This window comes from Nicotiana tabacum, chromosome 17 (genome assembly GCF_000715075.1).
Source record: "Nicotiana tabacum cultivar K326 chromosome 17, ASM71507v2, whole genome shotgun sequence".
Classification (NCBI taxonomy): Eukaryota; Viridiplantae; Streptophyta; class Magnoliopsida; order Solanales; family Solanaceae; genus Nicotiana; species Nicotiana tabacum.
Genome location: NC_134096.1, coordinates 147,520,908 through 147,545,505, shown reverse-complemented (window position 1 = coordinate 147,545,505; position 24,598 = coordinate 147,520,908). Strand labels below are relative to the sequence as shown.

Here is a 24,598-nt window from a genome sequence, read left to right as displayed (position 1 = left end):
AAAAAAATCCCTTACTACTGTTAAAAATAGAAAATTTTAATTTGTAAAAATACTTGCTAGTGCAAATAGAGATTGGAGAGTAGCCTGAAAAAGGTTATACATTGCAATTTTTTTCCTTTTGTTGTCATTATTGGTTATGGTTAGGAATATATTTATTTTATATTTTCTCAAAGAAAAAAATCAACATATCCAAATATTATTTTTCTACTTAACTTTAAATATTACTTTTTTTAAACATCATATTTTTTATGTTTAAACGTCTACATTTTGATCCCTTCACGTTCATAAATGCAACGAATCTTCAAGACGTCAATTGTTGAACATCTCTTATTTTAGTACATACATTCAAATTCTTATTTTTAGTTAGAATGCGTTTAATGCTTAAAATTTACGTTGACTAGTAGGAATAAAATGTACATAATTCTATCAAATCAAAGTGAAATGTGCCTATTAGGATATTATGATTACCAAAATATATAAAATTTAGCAATAAATAATGGACCAAATTGTAATTTCCTTTATGCAATATTACAATTATTGATGGAGAAAGAATACAGACAAAGCGAGACGAAAGAGTAGCTTTTGCCAGTTTGTCCTGAGATTCAACAGGAAGAAATGATAAAGGCGGTAATGGTTATTAACACCCTCGGCAAGCCTCGCCTTTCCAAATTCTACGAATTTCAGGTTTGTCCCCTCATATTATCTTTTGCTATTTCTAAGATCCATCTTTGGTTCAATCTTTGTTTAATTTCTACTGAATTTCTCAATAAAGTTTTTGAATTTTGTTGTCGGGATTGAAATTAGCCAGCGGAGAAGCAACAAGAGCTCATACGTCATGTATACGCAGGTAAAGACACAATTTGATGAAGCTGAGGTTTCGTTCAGTTGAATGTTGACTGTTAGATGAGTTTTTAATTTGTTTTTTCTTTCAGTGTTAAGCAACAGGCCTGACAATGTGAGCAATTTTATTCGGAGCTTGGGTTCAATTTTCGGTCCGGTAAATTACTTCATTGTCTCCTTGTTTATTCTTTTGGTCCTAGCAATATCCTTTAGATTTCAAGTATTCAACAATCTATCATTAGCAGATATACATAATTGTATGATCTTAGAACTTCAATATTTTTCACAATATATAATAAGAACATTTTATCTAGAAAATGTACTTTGATCCTATGCAAATTCTTGAAAAGATGGACATGGAACTTTAGAAAACTTGATTATCTACCCTCACCCTTTTGGAAAGCATTGGTTTCTTTGTTAGGTAGAGAGAAAACCGGTTTCTCAATAGTTTTAGGTTAGTTATCCTCTTTCATCAAGTGGGTAGTTACATACATTCAGAAAACCTACTCTCCAATTGACTAGTAAGATTTTAGCTAGTTAATATTGATTAAAACCGGATAAATGATGGACCAAAATGGGATAAGTGCAGTTCCAGGATACTATCACGTAGGCAACAACTTACATGCTACACTGCTTTAAAGTGTTGTGAACTCCTCTTTGTGATATCGTACAAATTAGGAAGAGTATTTTATACTCTCAAGTATAAAGAGTAAATTATTTTAAAAGCCATTGCTATATCTTTTCCAGGATACAAGGCTCGTGTATAAGCACTATGCTACCTTATATTTCGTGTTTCTATTTGATAACTCTGAGAATGAGTTGGCCATGCTCGATCTAATACAAGGTACTTGTTTCCCTTCTTTACCTTTGTTTTGTTGTGGGGAAATCACATTTTTAAGTTCATGTTTAAGCTAGTGTCCTTAACTATGTTGCAAGACTTCTATGTATGGTAAGATTTTAATGATTGATAATAGGAAGAGAAAGATGGAACTCAAGGTGGCGAACCAAGACCAATTAAATAACAGGTGAAAACAACTCAAAATATGGGATGTGCAATGATATAGTTCAATAGAGCTGTTTCTTTATTCTTGGAAGGAATTATTTTCTCCAAGCAATGGGGAGAAAAATAATGGACATTCATATTAAAATTTAAAAGTACCAAGCTTGGGGTGGTTTACATATTATTAAACTTGCAATGATATTGCACAATTTGTTGACATTGCATGAACCAAAAGCAAATGAGTCTCGATTTTCTGGGATGGGCTTAATTCATAGATAAGTGGATATGCTTCTTCAATGTTTCTATTTAATATTAAAAATAAAGTTCGGGGAAGAATGATTTCACTTCACGATATATTGTTACAAGCGTATTCTCTCCCTGTATATCCTGCATGTCATAATCTGTTTTTCTAAAGATTTTGCCCTGTATTCCTCGCTATGATTCTTTTACCGTCTTCCTCTTGATCATCTTCTGGTATACTTTTCTCCACTTGTAAGATGCTACTTATGTTGATAGAACCATTCATGTCTAGTGGCTGCTGCTGATATTTGAATGATATTACTTTAATGGTTTGTTCATGTGAGCGCTTGTTGATGATGTGGTTCTCTTTACATCAGTTTTTGTGGAAACACTGGACAAATGCTTCAGAAGTGTATGCGAACTTGATGTAGTATTCAATTATAGCAAGGTAGAGTATTGCACTAACCTTTTTGTTGTATTTATATACTTATCTTTGAAACATAAATATTCTTTCTTATCTAGAAAATCAATTGGATGCATTGATGGAATACATCATTAATAAGTCTCACAAATCAACTTCCCTTTTTCTATGTTCTGATTAGTTGCGGAACTCTTATGCTCCCTCAATAACGAACTCTGTTCATTACAATTGCCTGATATGTTTAGATGGACTCCTATATTCCAAATCCAGACAATACCCTTTTTCCCAATATTGGGCACCATTGTGGCTTTTCTCTGTTATAACTTATAACCAGCATATGGTCACCTCTTTGACATGCATAATGCTTCTAGTAATAAAAGCTTGGCCATATTCACAATTTTATGTAAGCTTCATCCAGTGCAATACGTTTCAATTTTCAAATGTTGTTTCTCTTGTTTTTTGGGGTATCAGTCAGTAGTCTGCACTTTTTTTCTGTCTAATGAATGATTGTCTTCTGCAGATGCATACCATTTTAGATGAAATAATTTTAGGTGGTCAAGTGCTAGAAACAGATTCTGTTGAAGTTATGAAAGCAGTTGAGGAGATTACAAAGTTTGTTCTTCTCTCTCTCTCTCTCTCTCACACACACACACACATGAATGGAACACGTGTGTCACTTCACTGTCACTTGCATTTGTCATAATCTTTTTTTACTTCCAGCTTTATATGCAAAACTTGTAAATTGTTTTAGAGAATAATTCCTGTTTAATTGCAGATTAGAGTCAACCACAAGTGCTAGCACATTGATCAACAATTCTATTCCTTCTTGGTGGGCTAGATAGCATATGGTTTGCTCTGTACATTACCTTTCTTATTGTGTTGAAAATGAACTCTATTGAATATGACGTTTGTACTTTTTTAGTGTGGCAAATTAACTGACTTCTCAATTCGTAATCATTTCTATGAATTATAGAGTTTTTTTATAGGGTCCTTTTTTAGCATGTTAGTTATACCGAGTTCTAAAACAACTACGACGCAAAAGCCAAGCTGAAATTCCGTTAGAGTGCTATATTCTACACAAACCTGCCTTATATGTTGAACCTTGATAAGCTAATGTGAGCAATCCTTTTACCGAACTAACGGAACAGCTATTGCTCCGGAATCTTTACACAAATAGCCGGTCATATTCATTGTTTATTTTTTCTAGCCATATTCATAGATTATACACATATAATACTTAAATTATGCATGCATTATACCTCCACCGGCTATTTTTAGTTTAAGGTGTACAGCTATTTGGGTTGATTCTTAAAACCCTCTTGCCCACCTCATAACTGTATGGGCTTAAGTTGACAGTGTTATCCTTCTCTCCTTTTTTTCTGTGGATAATGGTGGTGTTTGGTTCAATTTATGCGCTACTTGACTAATCCACTAAGTACGTGCTATCTTCTACTAGCAAAGGTATTTGGTATATATGTCCACCAGAGTTAGATGAGAAAAAATAATACAATTTTATACCTTGGGATTTGAATCCTGAGCTTCATTGCCAATTTGTCAAAGTTACCAATTTCTTAAAGGTGCAAAAAGTAAACTTTTCAATTTAGTCAACATGGGGAGAGAACAAACAAAAAGAAAGAACGCAGCAGAAAGTTCGTCGTTGCTCTCTGTTAGTTTTCAACATTTGTCTTCCCTTTCAATTATTTTCTGTTATTTTCCTGTTCCCAGCATTGTTTTCTTTGCAGTTTACATCGAGGGGATTCACTCATTCTGAAGATTCTTCAATCGACGAGATTTGCACTAGTGATCCGTCAAACCGACTTCAATTTGCTATAGACATTTGATAGACTCTCGAGTAAAGTATTTGCAATATAACGAAGTGAACCTCTATTTGGCTAAAAGAACTAACTTTTTGTTAGACTAGATATCCTTATTGATGGTGTCGTGAAAATTGGGAAGAAAACTAACGTGTGCCATTGGGTTCTTTGTAAGGAAAAAAAAAAAAAAAAAGGGCATGCAAAGTTTTAGTCAGGGATGGGTCACTCATAGTTATCTCAGGAGATAGAAGGAAGGTAAAAAACTAGGGAGCAGGGGCAACATATCACCAAAACGTAATTAAGGGTTAATGGTGGTACAAGGGGAAAGTTGTACCTTTTGACTATATTTGCTGGACAAGCGATGTAGGAAGGGAAATAGCGTTTCCCCTGAACTAATGATGAGAATTTCAGTGATGAAATTAAATCGAAAGCAAAAGCAAAATCTAATAATACTAAAAGCTCTTGTAAGAATTACAAATTCACGCGATAATTTGCTGATCTTGCTGTGAGCAAAATTAATTCAACTTCATTTAGTAATTTTTTTTTACCATGAAATATGTAGCAAGCAAAAGAAGCTCGGATAATGACGACTAAAAGGAACACATCTTCCCTCTTTAAAGAAAAGACAGTTATTTCTGAGAACATGATTAAATTAAGCAATTGTGGTTAGACAGTGAGAGCAAATTCTCTGTGTAGTTCCCATTTGGTTCTAAACACACGGGAACTCAAAGTAGTCAAAGTATAAGTGAAATATCTGATGGACAATAGGATGACTATCAGTTCACTTTTGGCTTGAGAGTTGGCTTCGCTGAAAATTTGTCAATAATATAAAACTGATGCAACTCGCCAAAAAATCACAACAGGAAAAAATGTTCCTGCCGGAAGAGCAGCTTCATGATTTCTTTAAGTCTGTAATGACAACATGCGCAGCATTGCGTCCTGGGGCGCCCATTACTCCACCACCGGGATGTGCCCCGCTGCCACATAGGTATAGACCTTCAATTGGAGTCCGATAATTTGACCTGCATTTCAACGTTCAGATAATAGCAAAAATCATCATTTTATGGACTTGAGCCCTTCAAGGACTAATGTCAAAAGCTGTTCAAAACCGTTACCATCCTTTCACCGGCCGCATTAAAAACAAAGAATCTAATCCCATGGATCCGTGGAATATATTGCCTCCTGTAATATAACAGAACCCATCAGCATTTCCTATATTAGTTTGCAGGCACCACAAAGCATGCTCCAGCCTATAGTTTTTCATTCTCATAACTAGACGAATCCAAAAGAATTCTTAAAATAGACTCAGATAAAACAAAACATCAGGTTTTCGTATTATCTTCCTAGATCTTGTAGCATGGTAGTACTTATAACGTTAGTTGGTTGGAAGATAAAAGTTAAAACTATGTACATGATTGAGATCCTAAATGCCAGATATGATCTCTGGTACAGTTGCTGAACTACAATAAAGTTCGCAACATAACATTGCTGCAGCTTAAACGCAACAGGACATAATTGCCTTGTTTGTGGAGATTTTTATTTCTGCCACTGTTATTCAGCAAACAGATTGTGCACTCACACCCAAACCTATTTAAGGCCTGCAGCGCAGAAGTTTAAAAATAATACATATTGAACACATTAAATAATGTGGACGGTGGGGCAGATTTTCCTTGCCCCAAGCGGTGTCACGGGACACAACTTCGTCAAAATATTTTGCTAGATAATAAGCAAATTGAAAATATTAGGTATAAACATAAAAAATGACACCACTTTTAACAGAAGGGTTCATTGGTTCATTGGTGAAATGTCTCATCTCCCTCTTGGAGGTGAGGGTTAGAGCCTCACTGATTTAGTTTGCGTAACTACCAAATAAGGAGCAACAAAACCAATTGAGTTAGAATCTGTTCCTAATTCAAATTGATGTAAATAAACATCTTTAACATCAATACATGTGAAGTTTTTTCTTTGTATTATATTCTGTCTTTTATCGGTTTTAGGTGTCTTTCATCTAATGCTTTTGTTAAAGAAACTGTCTGTTTGAAACCATACTGGAATGCTGGTACTGATGCAGCCTTAAAACCCTAAGTTTGAAAAAGTACTCAAATGTTGACACCGCTTACAAAAAATCCTACTCAATAAAGTGCCATTAATGCTATAAAAATATTAAGTCATTCAAACTTCACTTAGCGCTGAGAATTGGAAACACTCAACAATTAGCTGTTTAATAAGAAACTTTTAACAGTCCATCCTTCTATAGTGCATTGGCAAGAATGTTCAATTTATCTATTTAACCATTTTGATGTTCAACAAAATAAATGTACAATTTCGATAATTTTAAAATTTTAGCATAGAATATTAGTACTCGATGGTACAATTTCAGCAAGCTTAATAAACATATAGGGAACCCAAAAATTTCAAGCTACGACATGAGGATAACTTGAATTTGCATATGATTCAGAGAACGTGATACTAACTGAATACGCCTTTCATCGTTCATTGACACGTGTCAATCTCTAAACTTATCAAACAGCCATTAATGAAGGACATCACATTTTGCTATGGTTCTTTCTCTAGGGGGAAGGAGTAGAAAAGGTATAACTGAAGGGATAGCAGTGGCGCACCTGTCAAACCAATTTCTCTTTCAAGATCTGGAGGAGTCAACATATCATACCCAATAATTGATGAGCTAAATCCAGGAGCATATTCATCTATCATGCTAAAGCATCTCTGGGCGAATGATTCCTAGAGAAAAAAAATTCTTTTAATATCACACACATGAAATATGTGATGCACAAAAACGCAATCAGGTTGGATCTAGAAGTTCAAGAGCGATTATGAAAGGTATCAGAATTATAAGTGAAGAGGATTAAAAACTATCAAGAAAGATACTATAATAACTCTTCAGAGATACTTAACTCTATATCCAGGATTTTCCCAGCTGCCATCGGATGGTTTATAAGGTGTGTACTGGATGAATAAACCAATCACATGTTTTCCTAGGTAAAATAATGAATGAATATCTGTAAGTTCTAGTATGGATCGAAAACCACAAGGATATAAAAGAAACAAGACTTCTCTCATTCTGTTGAATGAGAATATCATAATTATATGGGTTTATTGCGTTTTACTCCTTCACATTTGCACATTTAATATTCTGCCTCCCCGTACTGAGGAAATAGCCTAACACCCCTATGTGGTTCTAGAACCGTGCATTTTAACCCCTCAAACCGTGTTAGCTCATTTCCTTCCAAAAGGCCGTGCTGAGGAAGCAAATTTGAGTACCTGATGGAGAGATTGTCTTGTCAAAGACAGTAGGAATTGTCATCTCAATTATGGGCCGGCGAGATGGTAAGCCATTTTCAGCATCCTGAGCAGCAATGTGCATCTCTTCCATACTAAAAAACATCAGAACCATACAGTTATCTTCCAATTAAAATCACAGTTGAAAGGTCAATTTTACAAAATACAGGAATTGCAAGAATGATGATACCAATAATAATCTGATCAATGCCAGAGGGTTGTGGGCAAACCTTCTTATTATGTGTTTAACAAACTCAAAGATCATTGGTATCAGATTAAACCGTTCAGAGTAAGATAATTTTCCCCCTATTTGACATGGAAGTAAGCTTTGCAGCTTTTGCTCATTTAATGAACAAGTGTAATTTCTTCTTGTATGTCCTGCATGTTACAGTCTGTTGTTTCTAAGGATATTTTTTCCCTATTTGACATCAAAGTGAATACCTCTCTGGTCCTATGTGAATGGTACCACTATGCTGCGGACCAGCATCTGGATGACTTAAATTGCAGCACTGGAACTGTGGTAATCTGTCAACGGCCAAATTGATTTTAGTAGTAGCCTGTTGCAGTAAACAATGATCCCTTAAAATTCCAGGTAAAAAAGATTAACAACCAAAACCTGCAATGTTTAGCCTAAATTGCAGCTTTGAATATTAACAACCAATTTGATTAACAACCAGTTAGCAGCGAATTTGATTCTAGTAGTAGTCTGGTTCCAGAAATCAATGATCTCCTAAAATTTCTGTACAAAATATTAACAACTAAAACATGCAATGTTTTCCAATATAATGACCATAACAAGAGCAGAGGCGGATCCAGGATTTCAAAAGGATGGGTGCACTATTTATGAAGAGGTGAATCTAGAATTTATATTTGACGGGTTTAACTATAGTGTCTCACCATGAACCCACTACACTTTTGAAATTATAGGTTCAAAATTATATTCTTTTTGAAATTTTAGTGATTTTCACTTATATATCTAAACTTCGTACCGAAAATAAGACCATTTAGAGTGGGATTTGAACCGCCAATTTCACTTGTAGAGGTGCACCAAGTAATTATTGCACCGTAAGAGTCTTTATACATGGGTGCACGCACATATGTTTAAGTAGTTTTAAAGAAATATAATATTGTTATACATGATTTAGAGAGAGGAGTATGGGTTCACGTGAACCCATATGCATTAACCTAGATACGCCCCTGAACAAGAGATGAAACTTCATGACATAATGTTTTCTTGTAGAGCAAGTGGAATATTACAAATGAAATCAACCTAAGACTTTCACGATTGAGCCACATATATGCAACAGGAGTAAAGAGACTCGGACATGAACCTTACGAGTTACGAGGAAATAGAGTTTTAAGTTAGAAACTTCTACTACACGTATAATACCAACAAGCATCTCTCTAACAATGCTTCGCTTAAGGTCATATCAAACTGGAAATAACATATTCCTGTTATGCCATAAAAATAAATGCAAATTCCTAGTTGGTCCCTAACCTGAGCTGAGGGTCTATTGGAAACAACCTTTCTATCCTCACAAGGTAGGGGTAAGGTCTGCGTACACACTACCCTCTCCAGACCCCACGGTGTGGGATAATACTGGGTATGTTGTTGTTGCTAGTTGGTCCCTAAATCATGAAATCTTTGAAAGCTAAGTCACTGTCAGTTTAGAGTGCAGGCCAAAGATGTGCCAGCACAGAAAGCTGAAGAGCCGTAGTAGGACTAACTACTGAAAGAACTTGTGGTTTGGAGAAAAAAAGGAAACTGAAGGTTAAATTATCCATATTGATGAAGATAGCTATCAAGGGAAGCCACAGAGGGAAAAAAGGTGAAGCAACAGATCAAAAGTAATAAGCGATCGAAAAAGAACAGATCAAAAGTAATAAACTACTGCTTTGATGAAGATGGCCATGAAGTAAAGTTGCAAAAAGAAACGGCCATGAAATATGTCATGCACTGTTAGCGTTCTAGCTCTGTTCAAAAAGTGAAGGACGATGGGAGGCTCCTGATGAATCCAGGTGCCAAAAATCACATGAATCACAATCTCGAATGGAAGTTTCAGAAGACAAAATGTGGTACAAAGAATTCACTACCCTTGGAGTATAAAAAACTTATAGAAGAGAAAGAAAAGAACGCAGATATGCACAAGGAATCTGATGCCTGTGAACTAAAACTCTGAACACTATAGTAGGATTCATTACCAAAAACTTGTAAGAGAAAGAAATGAATAGTGACTAAAAAACATGAGATACAACCATAAAGTCCAAACTGCCAACTCTGAGATCCTTCAATCAGGAATCCCTTAGATTGAAGTAGTTGTGAAGCCAATATCAATGAAAATAAAATGAAAATAAAATGAAAAGAAAAAAGAACAGGAAAGAAGAACGGTTTGACACCATCATTTCAACACGTAAGCACGGTATAACTACACTCTTATCGACATGGTCAGAACTTGTTATGTCCACGCTGAATTCAATTTTCAAGATTTGTTCGATAAATATAAGTACTATATTTAACAAGAAAGTTGGCATAGGATGAACCGTTTTACAAGGTAGATGATAAATGCTATGACACTTCAATTGCTCAAATATCACATTGATAAGAAAGAAAACATAACTGAATCTTAGAATAATCACTGAATAATAATACTTCATATGCAAGCTTACAGAGCGATAATCAGAGCACTTGATAGCATTATGAAAATCGTGAGGAAGCACATCATCTGGCACAAGATCCTGGGTCGTGGGAGAAGCATAATCAGAGATAAAATAGGATGTCTTTTCTCTGATGTTTTCATAATAATATCCACTGTTAGCCTAATTCCTTGAAATTAAAGAAGAGGAACAACATTTTTACCATGAAAGTTTTGAATGGCGTTGCATTGGATAAAACAACAGAAGAATGCAATATGGTTCCGTCTGCCAGCATCACCTAGAGAAATTCCATCCAATTTTGCAACATCAAAATTAGCTTTGACCTAGAAAAAAAGTAAAAAAATTGGAAACACAACTTAGTGAAACTAACCCCATGAACTCTGCCACTGTCTTCAATCATCAATTTTGAGACCTACATGGACAACAGTCAATTTTCTTCAAAAGAAACAACTTCAAATACAATCAAGGCAAAGACCAAGGAGATGGTATATGTAAATTGTGAAAATAAGAGAAACCTAAATAATAACTTGATAAATCAATAATGTACAAGTTGTGCTCCTTATATATGAGTCTTAGGCTACAAAGAATATGGCAGGTAATCATTCTCTGTGCTAATAAAGTGAATATTCTACAATTGAATACAGAATTCCTGAACATGTCATACAAAATTCTATAATAGTTTCCTCACTCAAGTTCAATGAATCTAGATATGTGTGATCATACATATTCTCTTAATATTCAAGATAAATAATCAATGTTATTAAACGTTAAATAATTAATAGATAAACATCTTTTTAATCTTTCTAAGGCTATTAGAAGATAGAAGTTAAGTTATTAAAATCCGATGTATTACACCCAGAAATTAACAGCAAAGTAAAGAGTTGATGGAATCGGAAGTCACAATATCGAATAAAAAATTACTGGGTTAGAAGAAGGAGTTACTGACAAAGTGGGTTGATGAAGGTTTACCATAACATCGGAATCACAAGTCTCTCATATAAAGGCCTTTAGCAGCTGCAAGATGTATCTACATTTTTTCAGGTTTATTTCAATTTCACAGCATTTTGTTTGAAGGCATATGGCTGACACAATCTGCCACATGCCTTCAAACATACTGAACTTTCACTAATAAAACCCCAAAAATAATAAATAAAGCAAATTTACTAAGAGAGCATCTAAAGCTCTTGATGCATGTCAGATACTCAAAAGCCAACAACTCTTATCATTGAACGGATAACAGTGCATAAGCATACTTCGACTACGGTCAATATGGATGCACCAGCCTCCTTTGCAGCAGCAGCTATAGCCAATGACACCGAGCCCATTCCCCCTTCAACATACCTACATGTCACAGCAGCAGTCAAGCTTTTATTTTACTTACTAAGAGAGGACATGATAAAATCACCCAGTTTATCTAAGGAAGGCAATTCAGGATTTGAAATCAAACAGCATCACATAAAATATTTTGAGTGTGCAAGTTAATTAAGCTTTTGAAGGAAGAAGAGAACAAGTCCTATCTCTCTAAATAGTCAAAATGCATGGAACATTAGTTCAAATATATGTGTGCTCAGATAAAACCTTCATCTGGGAATATAAGGAAGTTGATGGAAAAGAGGGATACCAAGCATAGTGCACTAAATGGGCACCACAAAAAGAAAAGATAAAGAACAGTCTACTGCTTTTGCTTAAGCTACAACAAGCAGCTAAGTCATTAGATGTAATCATTTGCTAGTATGACTAAAGTAGAACACTGAAAAATCTGAAAGTAAAGGGTCTTAGATTTAAAAAGAATGAAAACAAAGAAAGATCCATTCTTCCCAAGAAAGAAAACGAAACAGAACTCTATGTTAATTCGATGAATATTTCATTACATAATTGGAACATTTAAAGCAACTATTCAGAAGCAGAATCCTTCAGATAAATGGAACAAATGATTCTCGAAAAATGCAGAAGTATTTAAAGCTTTGCAGAAGGCTAATCCAGCATATATGTTGTATACGTACGACCAAATACCACGATCACCATCAGATTCTCCCATCACGTGATGTAGCAACACATATCCACTTCCAGGTGTATGGACACTTGCCTATGAGTTTTTTAGTTAACAGACGAAAAAGAAAAAGAGAGAGAGGAGTAAGTAGGAAGCAGACTGATGCTAACAAGATAAAGAATATTAATCAGAATTTCCTTGGATTGGCATTTGTTAATGACACAGCTGGCATACACTAAATTGATGAGAACGTGAAGAATGACAAACCTGAGGAAGATTAAGGTAATCTGTTTTTTTTTCCTTACTGACTAGAGATAAAAGAACCTTAATCCTACAGTGTTCTCAGTAAACGTTGCAGATTGGGCCAAGAGATACTCAAGCCTCCTACTTCATGCAGATGGAAAAAAACTTGTAAAAGATATGGTCATATATGCATATAAGCATAGCTGGAAAAAAAATCTGAAACCATGGCCACGTGAAACCTCCAATATTTGCTGCAAAGACATGAATTTACATAATCCAATGACTAAACACATATTTCACTTAAGTCACTCCATCGTTGTCACTAAATAGATGGTAATGCATAATAGCTAAACTTTTACTTTTCAGAAATGCCCAATCATATAGTTCTCGCAACTTAGATCCTAGATACACATTACTACTCCTTATATATGCAAAGCATGCACACAGCAATTGACTGCACCTCCATGCTTAATTGGATACATTCTGAGAACAATACAGGCCAAAAAAGCTTACCGTAGTCCCTATTACTGCATCAGTTGCAAGAGTTGCTTTCAGAACATCAGTCTGTGATATTTCAGTCAAGGAATTAGTAAACTAGTGATACCAGAAGGAGAGAAGAGTAAGAGGTAAGAGAATTCTTCGAAAAATATTTTGAGGAATGTGACAACTTTTCACTCTTTAAAAGAACACACTTCATAACAAGAATCACACAGCACAATCTCATGCAGTAGCAGCTTCCAGTACATCAAGACAATTAATTACTACATACACCAGAAGAAAGTGATTCTTATCCATTGAAAAATCTTGTTCATTCCAAAGATTTTGTTTATCCCGAACTTGGAGAATTTTACATCAAATTTTAATGAGACATATCATGCATGCTCCTATGCCCGAGCCCTCTACAACACATTTGACCTAGTTGAAGAAGGCATTTATAATGGACTGAGGAAAGAATAAATGAATATCGGTGGACAAAGAGACAAGAGTAACAAGATATTGCAGCAAGCACCCAAGAGTGTCATCTAATGGTCAATGAAGTGGGTGTAAACCTAGGAGACCAGTGTTCAAATTTCAGCCGAGACAAAAAATACTAGGTAATTTCTTTTTATCTGTCTAAACATTAGTAAGTAGAGTTATCCGTTAATTGTGCTGGTGGAAGACAACAGGTATGGGGTTCCTGGTGGAATAGTCGAAGTCCGTGCAAGCTGGCCCAGTCATTACCATTAAGAAAATTTATTGCCCTGGACAAAATAACAAACATCCTCTCCAACTCCATTAAGGACAAATTGCGCTACTTCTGATCTAGTGTAAGACAAGTGTGCCAAAAGCCAAAATGATAAAGGATACAATTGAAATGGAAAAGCTTGGAGAAACCAAGAGAAAAGGTTATACTACAATAACAACTAGCCTTTAAAATTAGAATCCGAATTTGGAAAACACTCATCAAAGGTTCCTACACTATTTAAGGACAAAAGAATACTCGACAAAATTAATGATAGAAAGCATAGATTGGGTCACAATCTTGAACCTTTAGACAAATTTACATAGTTGTTTTTGGTAATTAAACAACTTTATTAATCACCAAAGTAAATAATTACAAACCATAGCTAAATGTTACATTTAGCTGTCCAGGACTGGACAAATGCACATATCAACAATAACAACAACAACAAACCCAGTGAATTCCCACAAGTGGGGTCTAAGGAGACTAGTGTGTACAAAGACCTTACCCCTACCCTGGGAAGGGCAGAGAGGCCGTTTCCGATAGACAAATTCACATATCAAACATAATAGATTTTAAGCAGGCTGATAGAACGAGTAAAAGAAAAATAACAGAAAAAACTAAACAGTTGTAACAACCTCAAACCAGTTATAGATGTAACAACCTCAAACCAGTTATTCAAAACCTTCGAAGCTGGGGCGAGTAAAAGGTCCATCAAATCCCTGAAAAGTTCAGCTGAAACAAGTTAACAAGGATGGACTATGACAAATGAAGGCAAGACTTCATACTATTTTACACTACATGTTGTCCTAGACTGTCTAAATGATGATACTATAAGTTTAGCGAAATTCCACAAACATGATCATCTAGAACATCTTACACTAGGTCCTTTTGTCCCAAGTGGAGTGCTCGGCGTAGACAATTAGCCCAAAAGGCTGAATTTTGTAATCTGTGCTTCATACGAGTATTGAGATGTGAAGAGCCTTGTAAAGTTTCCGGTGTAGATGAATCCAGAAGTGGGTCCAAAAACTCGCAGAACTTGTCTAGTTGACTCTCATACCTATAATTAGGTGACACTTGGTAACTCAAAATTTAGAATATGATTATAATAGATAAAATGGTAAGCAGCTACAAACTAACATATAAATTCTTGTACAAAACTTTAGAATGCTAAGCAAGCTCAATCATCAAATTCCTAAATTATCCTCTAGTTCCATGCGTGTACACAAACTTCATTATAAAAGAACTGTGAACTTGATTCAAATTACTTGGACTTAAGCTACCCCCGATATCCATTTTCCAATCATAGTCATAATCCGAGCTTCACCAAAGCATTCTCAGTGATGTATTATGAGTTAATCGATCATAAATGGTTGTACGTCTATCTATCTCCATCTTATAGTCAGATTCACACTAGCCCTGTAGCATTTAAATCGCCTAAATTAACTGCTTTTTCGTCTGAATGAATAGCTTAAAGTTTAACCCCCATTGTAGTAAACATGGTTATTTAACAAGCAAACTCTTAAAAAGGCACAAGCTCTGCCTCTTTTTTTTTTTTTTGTTGCAGCAAACAATTAACACTCTGTTTGGATCATTGTTACCCATCGTTTTCTAATGTATCGTATTGTACTGTATTGTATTGTATCGTATCGTTTTATGAATACAATGTTTGGATAGACTGTATTGTTTATTGTTGTTAAATAACATTTTGCTGATTGGTTTGACTGTATCGTACTGTACAGTAACTGATAAGTTTACTAAAATACCCTCCATTATTTTAAATATTTAATTTATCAAGAATTACACATACAAATTATTTAAGAAAATCACTTTCTACTAATTTATCATCAATTATGTCTTATATATAAGTTAAGTAATTAAATTCATGCAAATCCTATCGAAATTAGTGGAACAAGTTAATAATATTAAAAATAATAATAAGTACACTATGTTCATAATTAGATCATAATAATAAAAAAATAAAATAAAATGTTAAGTAGACTCCATTTAGAATTTAGATCATAAGTAATATTTCCTAACAACCAATATCATAAAGCTAATTGGAGATAAAGAAATTAGAATTGGAATTACAAATCAAAGTAGAAGAAAGAATAAAACAAAAGTTAGGGAAAACCTATACCTGAAGAGTTTGGAAGCGGCAGAAGCAACGAGATTTTTACGTTATTAGACTTCACGTATATAGCTTATATTTGGGATGCTGTCTTTGAGAATTTATATAGGTTATTAGACTTCACGTAGAATTCTATTATAACATTATATGAGAAAGAGACTTTGCTATTATTTAAAATAAAAAAAGGTAAAGGGTAAAATAGAACTATAAAGTAATAACTTAGGACATAATTAGAAAGAAAAATAGTAAACGATCCCACCACACCAAATCAGTTGTTTCAAAAAATGGGACTTTTCATTGTTCAAGAACAATGAATTTAACAATACAATACAATCAATTTTAACTAAATAATCAAAACAAATATTGTTTTGGTAAAACAATACAATACGATACAATGGGTAACAACGATCCAAACAAGCTGTTAAAGAAATTATCATTGAAGTTAAAGTAAACCACCTTAATTGATGAGTATAAAAAGATACAGAACCTTGAGTAAGCATCTGCATCAGATTTAGAAAACTTTGAAATCTCAGAATAGTTGAGCTCCTTATCAGGACCAAGCAGAAGATAACGTCCGTCACGACAAGGCGTGAATGATGAAGGATTCCTCTTTAATAGCTTCAATCCATGTCTCTTCAGCTCCAATTCTCTATTAATCATAACGCATTCCCGATAAATAAACGACTATCATAAGTAAATGATTTTAGTACTGAATAATTTGGTGTCTCACTTAATAACGCAGGGTCTAAGGAGGCTTTGGAGGTAACTACAACGAGAAAACTTGAAGCCAGGAATGAGTTCTTCAGTGACAGCAGCACCGCCTATGATGTGGCGCCTCTCGAGAACGGCAACGGAGAGACCGGAGCGAGCGAGATATGCGGCTGATGTAAGGCCGTTGTGGCCACCGCCGATTATCAGAGCATCCCATTTCTTCTCTTTCGCACTGGAGCTGCTGCTAAATTTTCGTAATTGTCTCCACATATTCTTTTTTACCTAATAATCTCTGGTTTTCAGGAGAGCAACTGATTGAACAGGCAGTAGGGAATCTATGCTGAGCTTCATCACTGATTAGTCTGCTGGTTTATTGGAGTTTGAGACGCTCCTTTGGCCTTTTCCCTCCTTTGTCGTGTTGTTACTCTTGTTTCTGTAATTTCTATTCATAAAATTGAATTACTAGCAACTATTATTGTGAAGTGATTTATTGTCTACCAATAAAATTATTTGTTTAGTCTTCTTTTATTCCATTTGTGTTTGACAAAACACGGTTAATAATTCAGCGTAGCAGCATAGCCAAGATTTTCCCTGGGATAAAATGATTTCCTTAATTCATTTCACCGTTTAATTTGAATACATCACTCAGCTAATATACTGAATTTTTACGAGTTAAGAATGCCATAAAAGGTGAAATGACATTTTAAATAAAAATGACGAACATCCACAACTATTTGATAGATCAATTTTAATTTTACTCTTGTACCTATGTTGGATATACAATGTTTACAATTTATAACTTTTCAAATACAATAAAATACAATACAATACATGCAACATTACAATATGACGACATTACACATATTGATAAGGAATATGGAAGGTTGATAAAATCATAATTAAGTTTCTATTATGAAATATAACCCAAAGTAACAATATCGAACAAGGAAAAACAAACTAAGAGATATAGAGAGAAAGAGAGGAAGAGAGATTCTTATTTCTTCTTCAATTGTGTGTATTTTTCTATCTATTACAAGGCCTTTATATATGCATGAAAAATGAATAAAAATATGTCATTGAATATATCATTAAGCATTTGAGAAGATCATGGAGGAAGAATAGACATCCACCATAATTTGTTTTCTCTTATAACGCTCCCCCTTGGATGTCTATAGATAATGTGCCTCGTTAAAACCTTATTAGGAAAAAAAACTACGGGAAAAAAATCCTAGTGAAGGAAAAAGAGTACACATGTTTAGAAATACGCATTTTGGTTGCCTCGTTAAAAATCTTGCAAGGAAAACCTAGTAGGACAAAATCTTGTAAGGGAGAAAGAGTACAACGTGTATTAACTCCCCTTGATGAGAGTATCAATTCACATCCTTGAGCCTTCGCATCCCAATCTTGTACACTAGTTTCTTGAAGGTTGACGTTGGTAGAGATTTTGTAACGACCGGGTCGGTCGTTCCGAGAGTTGTAGTCCCGTTTTTCCCATTTCTGCTTATTTATGTGTTGTTCAACTGTGTTGAGTTGTATCGAGTTGATAGGTTTGGGTTCAGAGTAGTTTTGGAGTGAAATGAGACACTTAGTCTCTTAGTTAGAAAGCTAAGTTAGAAAAGTCAACCGGAAGTTGACTTATGAGTAAACGAGTTCGGACTTAAATTTTTATGATTTGGTTAGCTTCGTTGAGTGATTTTAGACTTAGGAGTGTGTCCGAAATATAATTTGGAGGCCCGTGGTAGAATTAGGCTTGAATTGGCGAAAGTTAGAAATTTGGCAATTTTGGTCGGCAGTGAAAAATTTGATATCGGAGTCGGAATGGAATTCCGAGAGTTGGAGTAGGTTCGTAGTGTCATTTGTGAAGTGTGTGCAAAATTTGAGGTCATTCGGACGAGGTTTGATAGGTTTCGGCATCGGTTGTGAAAGTTTGGGGTTTCAAGTCCATTAAGCTTGAATTGGTGTGCGATTCATGTTTTTGTTATTGTTTGAGGTGATTCGAGAGCTCGATTGAGTTGGTATGGTATTTTAGGACTTGATGGCACATTTGGTTGAGGTTCCGAAGGCCTCGGGTGTATTTCGGATGAGTTTTGAGCGAGTTCGGGCATTACCGGAACTCATGCATGGTTCTGGTGCTTAATTTTCGCGGACGGCGGCAAAATTACGATAAGGGCGGAGGAGGGGGCGTGGACCGCATAAATTTGGTCGCGGAGGCGCTCCAGGGCAGATCTGTAGATTCGTTGGTCTGACTTCGGAAGCCTATATCTTTTGATCTACAAAGAATTTTGAGATGATTCAAAAACGAAAATTATAGCCCTTCGTGTCTAGTTTCCATAAAGCTTAAGAAATTATCATTTGGACAACTGTAGAGAAAGTTATGGCCAAAATACTAAAGCCTATCACTACAACCACCAGAAGCGCAAACATCGCTACTTTTTCGCGACCGCAGGGGTTGGATTTCGCGGCCGCGCCTGGATTTTCACGGTCAGCATAGTGGAGATCAGAGAGTGCACTAAATAAATGGGGTTTAGGGCATTATTTCACATTTTGGACCTAGGGAGCTCGGTTTGTGGCGATTTTTCGAGGGTTTTTCAAGAAATTTATTGGGTAAGTGATTCTAACTCGAATTTGGTTAATGTTCATGAATATATCAATGATTTTATCATTTGATTAGTACTTTGAGGTATAAATTTGGAGAAAATTGTAGAAACTTCAAAAAATAATTTTTTGGGATTTGAACATCGAATTGGAGTCGGATTCGAGTGAAACTAGTATGGTTGGACTCGTGAGTGAATGAGTTTCCTAGTTTTGTGAATTCCGTCAGATTTTGAGACGTGGACCCGAGGGCCGGTTTTTGGACGATTTTGGATTTTGGCCTATTTATGTAGTTCTTATTGTGGAATTCGATTCTTTAGCCTATGTTGATAGTAGTATTCTGATTTTGGTTAGATTTAGAGCTTTTGGAGACAGAGTCCAGAGACGAGGGTATCCCGAAGTAGGATTTTACGTTGTTAAGGTAAGTAACAGTTTTAACTCTGGTTTTGAGGGTATAAACCCGGAGATTTGACATCACGTGATTGTTTGGAAGTGATACCCACGCTAGGTAACGGGCGTGTGGGTGTGCACCGCGAGGGATTGAGACTTGGTCCGTCCCGTGAGGCTGTGAGGCCTAATGGCTATTATCTGTGGTTATGTGTTTATTTGTTGTTGAACTTGTTTGCCTTCATATTAGAGATCATGCTTGGGCTTTATTCATGCTCACATTATTTGCATTCAGTCATAGATATAATTGTACATGTTTACCTCAGTCCCTATTATTTTGCTGATATGCTGTGATACTTGACGTGGGCTGTGTTTCCCTTATTTGTTGATGATGGTGAGGCTATAGAGGTACATGACTGAGTGAGGCTGAGGCCTGTTGTGAGGTATTTGATTGAGGCACGTGAGTTGTCCGTGCAACACGTGAGTTGTCCGTGCAGCACGTGAGTTATCCATGCGGATCCAGGTATTGATATCATAGCGCGTGAGTTGTCCACGTAGCACGTGAGTTGACCGTGCAGATCCATGGATTGATATTATGGCACGTGAGTTGTCCGTGCAACACGTGAGTTGTCCGTGCTTAGCGCTTGGGCTTTGGGAGCCCCTCCGGAGTCTGTACACACCCCCAGTGAGCACAGGTACCTATTGAGTGTTGAGTGTTAAGTGCTGAGTGCGAGTGCCGAGAGCCGAGTGCTGAGTGATGGAGTGACATTGCTATGAGGATTCATTGCTTTTGTTGTTGCTGCATTTCACCCATTAATTTCTTTGTAGCATTTATTGAGTTGATGGAATTTACATGTTAATTCATGTTTATTTTAAATTGTGATAAAGAAATAATTGAATTGTTCTACTTAGCTCGTCACTACTACTCAGTTCCTTAGTTATTTCTGTTACTACTGAGTCGGTTGTACTCATACTACACTCTGCACTTTATGTGTAGATCCAGGTGAGTTAGAGCGCAGCGATCGTTGAGTTCGGGCCGGCTATCATTGGAGACTGCAAGGTAGCTGCTAGCATTTGCAGGACCTTGTTACTCCTTTTATCATTTCTTCTTTTGGACTGCATTGACATTAGACAGTTTTATTTCTTAGTTCCTAGATTTAGACGCTCATGACTTAGTGACACCCCGATGTTTGGGGCTCGTTTCCGTATTTTCTATAATTATATTTAGAGTTGATTTAGTTTATGAAAAATTCAAATATTGGAAATGTTTTATTAAATTCTTATAATCGATTAAGTAGTAATATTTTGGGAAATAGGCTTGCCTTGTAACACGATAGGCGCCATCACGACCATGGTTAGATTTTGGGTCGTGACAAATTTGGTGAACAAATCAGCCATATTATCACTTGAACGGATCTTTTGCACATTAATATCACTATTCTTTTAAAGATCATGTGTGAAAAATAACATTGGTGAAATGTGATTTGTCCTATCCCCTTTTATGAATCCTCCTTTCAATCGGGCTATGCATGCTGCATTGTCTTCATACAAAATTATGGGTAGTTTATCACATTTCAAACCACATTTGTCTCGAATAAGGTGTATTATAGACCTCAACCATACACATTCTCGACTTGCTTCATGAATAGCAATTATCTCAGCATGATTAGATGAATTAGCCATGATTGATTGCTTAGTCGATCGCCAAGATATGGCAGTGCCTCCATATGTAAACACATAGCCTGTTTGAGATCGAGCCTTGTGTGGGTCAGATAAATACCCAGCATCGGCATAACCAACAAGATCGGGACTGCAATTATTTCCATAAAATAATTCCATATCGGTAGTCCCTTTTAGATACCGCAATATGTGTTTGATTCCATTCCAATGTCTCCTTGTAGGAGCAGAGCTATATCTTGCTAAGACATTAACTGGAAAAGTTATGTTAGGCCTTGTAGTGTTAGCAAGATACATAAGTGCACCAATTGCACTAAGATATGGTACTTCAGGACCAAGAAGCTCTTCATTCTTTTTTTGAGGTCGGAACGGGTCCTTATTCGCATCAAGTGATCGAACAATCATCGGAGTACTTAATGGATGTGCTCCATCCATGTAAAACCATTTCAATACCTTTTCTATGTAGGCAGATTGATGAACAAAAGTCTAGTTTGCCAAATATTCAATTTGCAAACCAAGACATAACTTTGTCTTTCCGAGATCTTTCATCTCAAATTCCTTCTTTAAATAATCAATTGCATTTTGGAGTTTTGTAGGAATTCCAATAAGGTTTATGTCATCAACATATACAGCAAGTACAACAAACTCCGATGTTGTTTTCTTTATAAAAACATATGGACAAATGGTATAATTTATATAAACTTCCTTTAATAAATACTCATTAAGGCGGTTATACCACATTCTACCTGATTGCTTTAGACCATACAAAGATCTTTGCAATTTGATTAAAAACATTTCCCAGGACTTCGAATTATGTGCGTCAGGCATTTTAAATCCCTAGGAAATTTTCATGTATATCTCATTATCAAGTGAGCTGTAAAGGTAGGCTGTAACCGCATCCATTAAATGCATGTCAAGCTTTTCATAGACATCAAAACTAATGAGATAAAGGAACATTATAGCATCCATAACAGGAGAATACTTCTCTTCATAATCGATACCGGGCCTTTGTGAAAATCCCTGTGCAACAAGGCATGCCTTATATTTTTGTACCTCATTTTTCTCATTTCTTTTACGTGCAAAAACTCATTTATAGCCAACAGGCTTAACACCATTTGGTGTTTGGACTACAGACCCAAAAACTTCATGTTTCGCAAGTGAAGTTAATTCTGCCTGGATAGCATCTTCCCATTTTGGCCAATCATTTCTCTATCTACATATATCAACAGGTTTTGGTTCAAGATCCTCATCTTGTTGTATTATTTCAACCGCGACATTATAAGCAAAAACGTTATCGATAACAATATTATTTCAGTTCCATCTTTTTCCCGTTAAGACATAACTTATTGAGATCTCTCCATTCTCATCATTTTTAGGTACCTGAACCTCCCTTGAGGTTTTATCATTTGTTATGTCTCTGTGCTATTCTTGAGTCACTACTTATGTATTATAACCACTTTGATCATTTGCTCCTTTTATTTTTCAAGGATTCTTATCCTTAGAACCGATTGGTCTACCACGTTTCAAGTGCGATTTAAACTCATTTGCTTTAATTAATTGTCCTACCGGGATATCCACTCGAATTGGAGCATTAGCAGCTGGAATATGTGACTTAGTCACCCTTGGTAGGTCAGTGAATGCATCTGGCAGTTGATTTGTAATATTTTGCAAATGAATTATCTTTTGAACCTCTTGTTCACATTGATTTATTCGAGGATCTAAATGAGATAGTGATAATACATTCCAATCTATCTCCTTTCTCAGCTGCTTATTTTCTCCCCCTAATGTTGGGCATACTGATTCATCAAAATGACAATCAGAAAATCTTGCCGTAAATAAATCTCCAGTCATAGGCTCCAAATATTTTATAATAGAAGGAGATTCATACCCAACATATACTCCAAACCTTCTTTGGGGACCCATCTTTGTGTGTTGTGGTGGAGCAATTGGAACGTATATCGCATAACCAAAGATTCTAAGATGAGAAATATTTGGTTCCTGACCAAAAGCCAATTGCAATGGGGAGACTTTATGATAACTTGTGGGCCTTATCCGCACAAGTGCTGCTGCATGTAAAATAAACATTGGTCTAGCAATTAATTGGAGGCGTTTGATCAATGATTCCGCTAAACCATTTTATGTATGAATATGAGCAACCGGATGCTCAGTTGTTATCCCAGTTGATATACAATAATCATTAAAGGCTTGGGATGTAAACTTACCAGCATTATCAAGACGAATTGTCTTAATTGCATAATCTGGAAATTGTGCTCTTAGCTTTATTATTTGAGCCAACAATCTCGCAAATGCCATATTGCGAGTTGATAGTAAGCACACATGTGACCATCTTGTAGATGCATCTACCAAAACCATATAATATCTGAATGGTCCACATGGAGGGTGAATGGACCCACATATATCACCCTGTATACATTCCAGAAATGTAGGGGATTACATCCTAACTTTAATAGCTGATGGTCTAATAATTAATTTGCCTTGAGAACATGGAGCACAAGAGAATTCCTTAAATTGAAGAATCTTTTGGTTCTTCATTGAATGTCTATGTGAATTCTCAATTATTTTACGCATCATAGTAGAATCAGGATGACCCAACCGGCCATGCCAAATAATAAAATTATCTTGATTAGTAAACTTTTCATTTACTATGGTATGCGTTTCAATCCTACTAATACTTGTGTAGTATAAGCCGGAGGAAAGCGCAGATAACATTTCAAGCACATATTTCTTACCAGACATTATTGTAGTAATATAAAGATATTCAATCTTTTCATCATTTGTAGTCTCAATATGGTAGCTATTTTGGCGAATATCTTTGAAACTTAATAAGTTTCTTCGAGATTTACTACAATATAGTGCTTTATCAATAGCCAAATTTGTTCTTCCTGGTAGTAATAAATTGGCTCTTCCAGAACCTTCAATTAATCTTGTACTACCGGATATTGTATTAACATTGGATTCTTTTATTACCAAATAAGAGAAATATTTCTTATCTCTTAAAATAGTGTGTGTTGTAGCACTATCCAGAAGATATATATCATCTTTATTAATCTTGAGTCTTACTGAAGGCTGGGAAATTTTCATATTCTTCATAAAAAAAATCAAAAAGTACATTATAAGAAATATGAAAGACAAACACAAAAAAATATTAAGAAATACATTAGGAATGTAGAAACTAGCAACACATGATGCATTAGGAAAATACTCCCTCTGGGCATCTAAGAGTATACTGAAGTTCTTTGCTCGGACTTTGTTGAACTTACGAATATCGTTATACCTTATTTCATAGGTCCGTTTATCCATCCGTATGAATTTACTGCCATAACTCTTACTTTGATTTATCATTACTGAGGTCTG

The 24,598-nt window shown here is 35.5% G+C and overlaps 2 protein-coding genes across 2 annotated transcripts; one reads left to right on the top strand and one right to left on the bottom strand.

The window, feature by feature from the left end:
* The first annotated feature begins 524 nt into the window (after positions 1 to 524).
* Positions 525 to 3,450, top strand: LOC107769874 (AP-3 complex subunit sigma). The gene is made up of 7 exons (XM_016589127.2): positions 525 to 684; positions 805 to 847; positions 933 to 997; positions 1,588 to 1,684; positions 2,458 to 2,528; positions 3,022 to 3,113; positions 3,277 to 3,450. Exons 1-7 carry the CDS (start codon positions 616 to 618, stop codon positions 3,341 to 3,343), a joined length of 504 nt encoding a protein of 167 aa, XP_016444613.1. The 5' UTR covers positions 525 to 615; the 3' UTR covers positions 3,344 to 3,450.
* Positions 3,451 to 4,900: 1,450 nt separating this feature from the next.
* LOC107769873 (uncharacterized) lies at positions 4,901 to 17,066 on the bottom strand. The gene is made up of 16 exons (XM_016589126.2): positions 16,587 to 17,066; positions 16,344 to 16,505; positions 14,606 to 14,785; positions 14,390 to 14,447; positions 13,017 to 13,067; positions 12,274 to 12,356; positions 11,524 to 11,611; positions 10,641 to 10,682; positions 10,473 to 10,547; positions 10,283 to 10,351; positions 8,057 to 8,172; positions 7,598 to 7,710; positions 7,232 to 7,311; positions 6,937 to 7,057; positions 5,431 to 5,497; positions 4,901 to 5,337 (listed from the first exon to the last, which is right to left on the bottom strand). The coding sequence occupies exons 1-16, from the start codon at positions 16,835 to 16,837 to the stop codon at positions 5,208 to 5,210; spliced, it is 1,686 nt and encodes a 561-aa protein (XP_016444612.2). The 5' UTR covers positions 16,838 to 17,066; the 3' UTR covers positions 4,901 to 5,207.
* Positions 17,067 to 24,598: the final 7,532 nt, after the last annotated feature.

Coding starts and splice junctions, on each gene's coding strand:
- LOC107769874 (XM_016589127.2), top strand. CDS start 616: ATGATAAAGGCGGTAATGGTTATTAACACCCTCGGCAAGCCTCGCCTT. Junction 685..804: donor CCAAATTCTACGAATTTCAG/GTTTGTCCCCTC, acceptor GATTGAAATTAG/CCAGCGGAGAAGCAACAAGA. Junction 3,114..3,276: donor GCAGTTGAGGAGATTACAAA/GTTTGTTCTTCT, acceptor GTTTAATTGCAG/ATTAGAGTCAACCACAAGTG.
- LOC107769873 (XM_016589126.2), bottom strand. CDS start 16,837: ATGTGGAGACAATTACGAAAATTTAGCAGCAGCTCCAGTGCGAAAGAG. Junction 14,448..14,605: donor TTGGGACAAAAGGACCTAGT/GTAAGATGTTCT, acceptor TGAACTTTTCAG/GGATTTGATGGACCTTTTAC. Junction 13,068..14,389: donor TTTTGAATAACTGGTTTGAG/GTTGTTACATCT, acceptor GAAATATCACAG/ACTGATGTTCTGAAAGCAAC.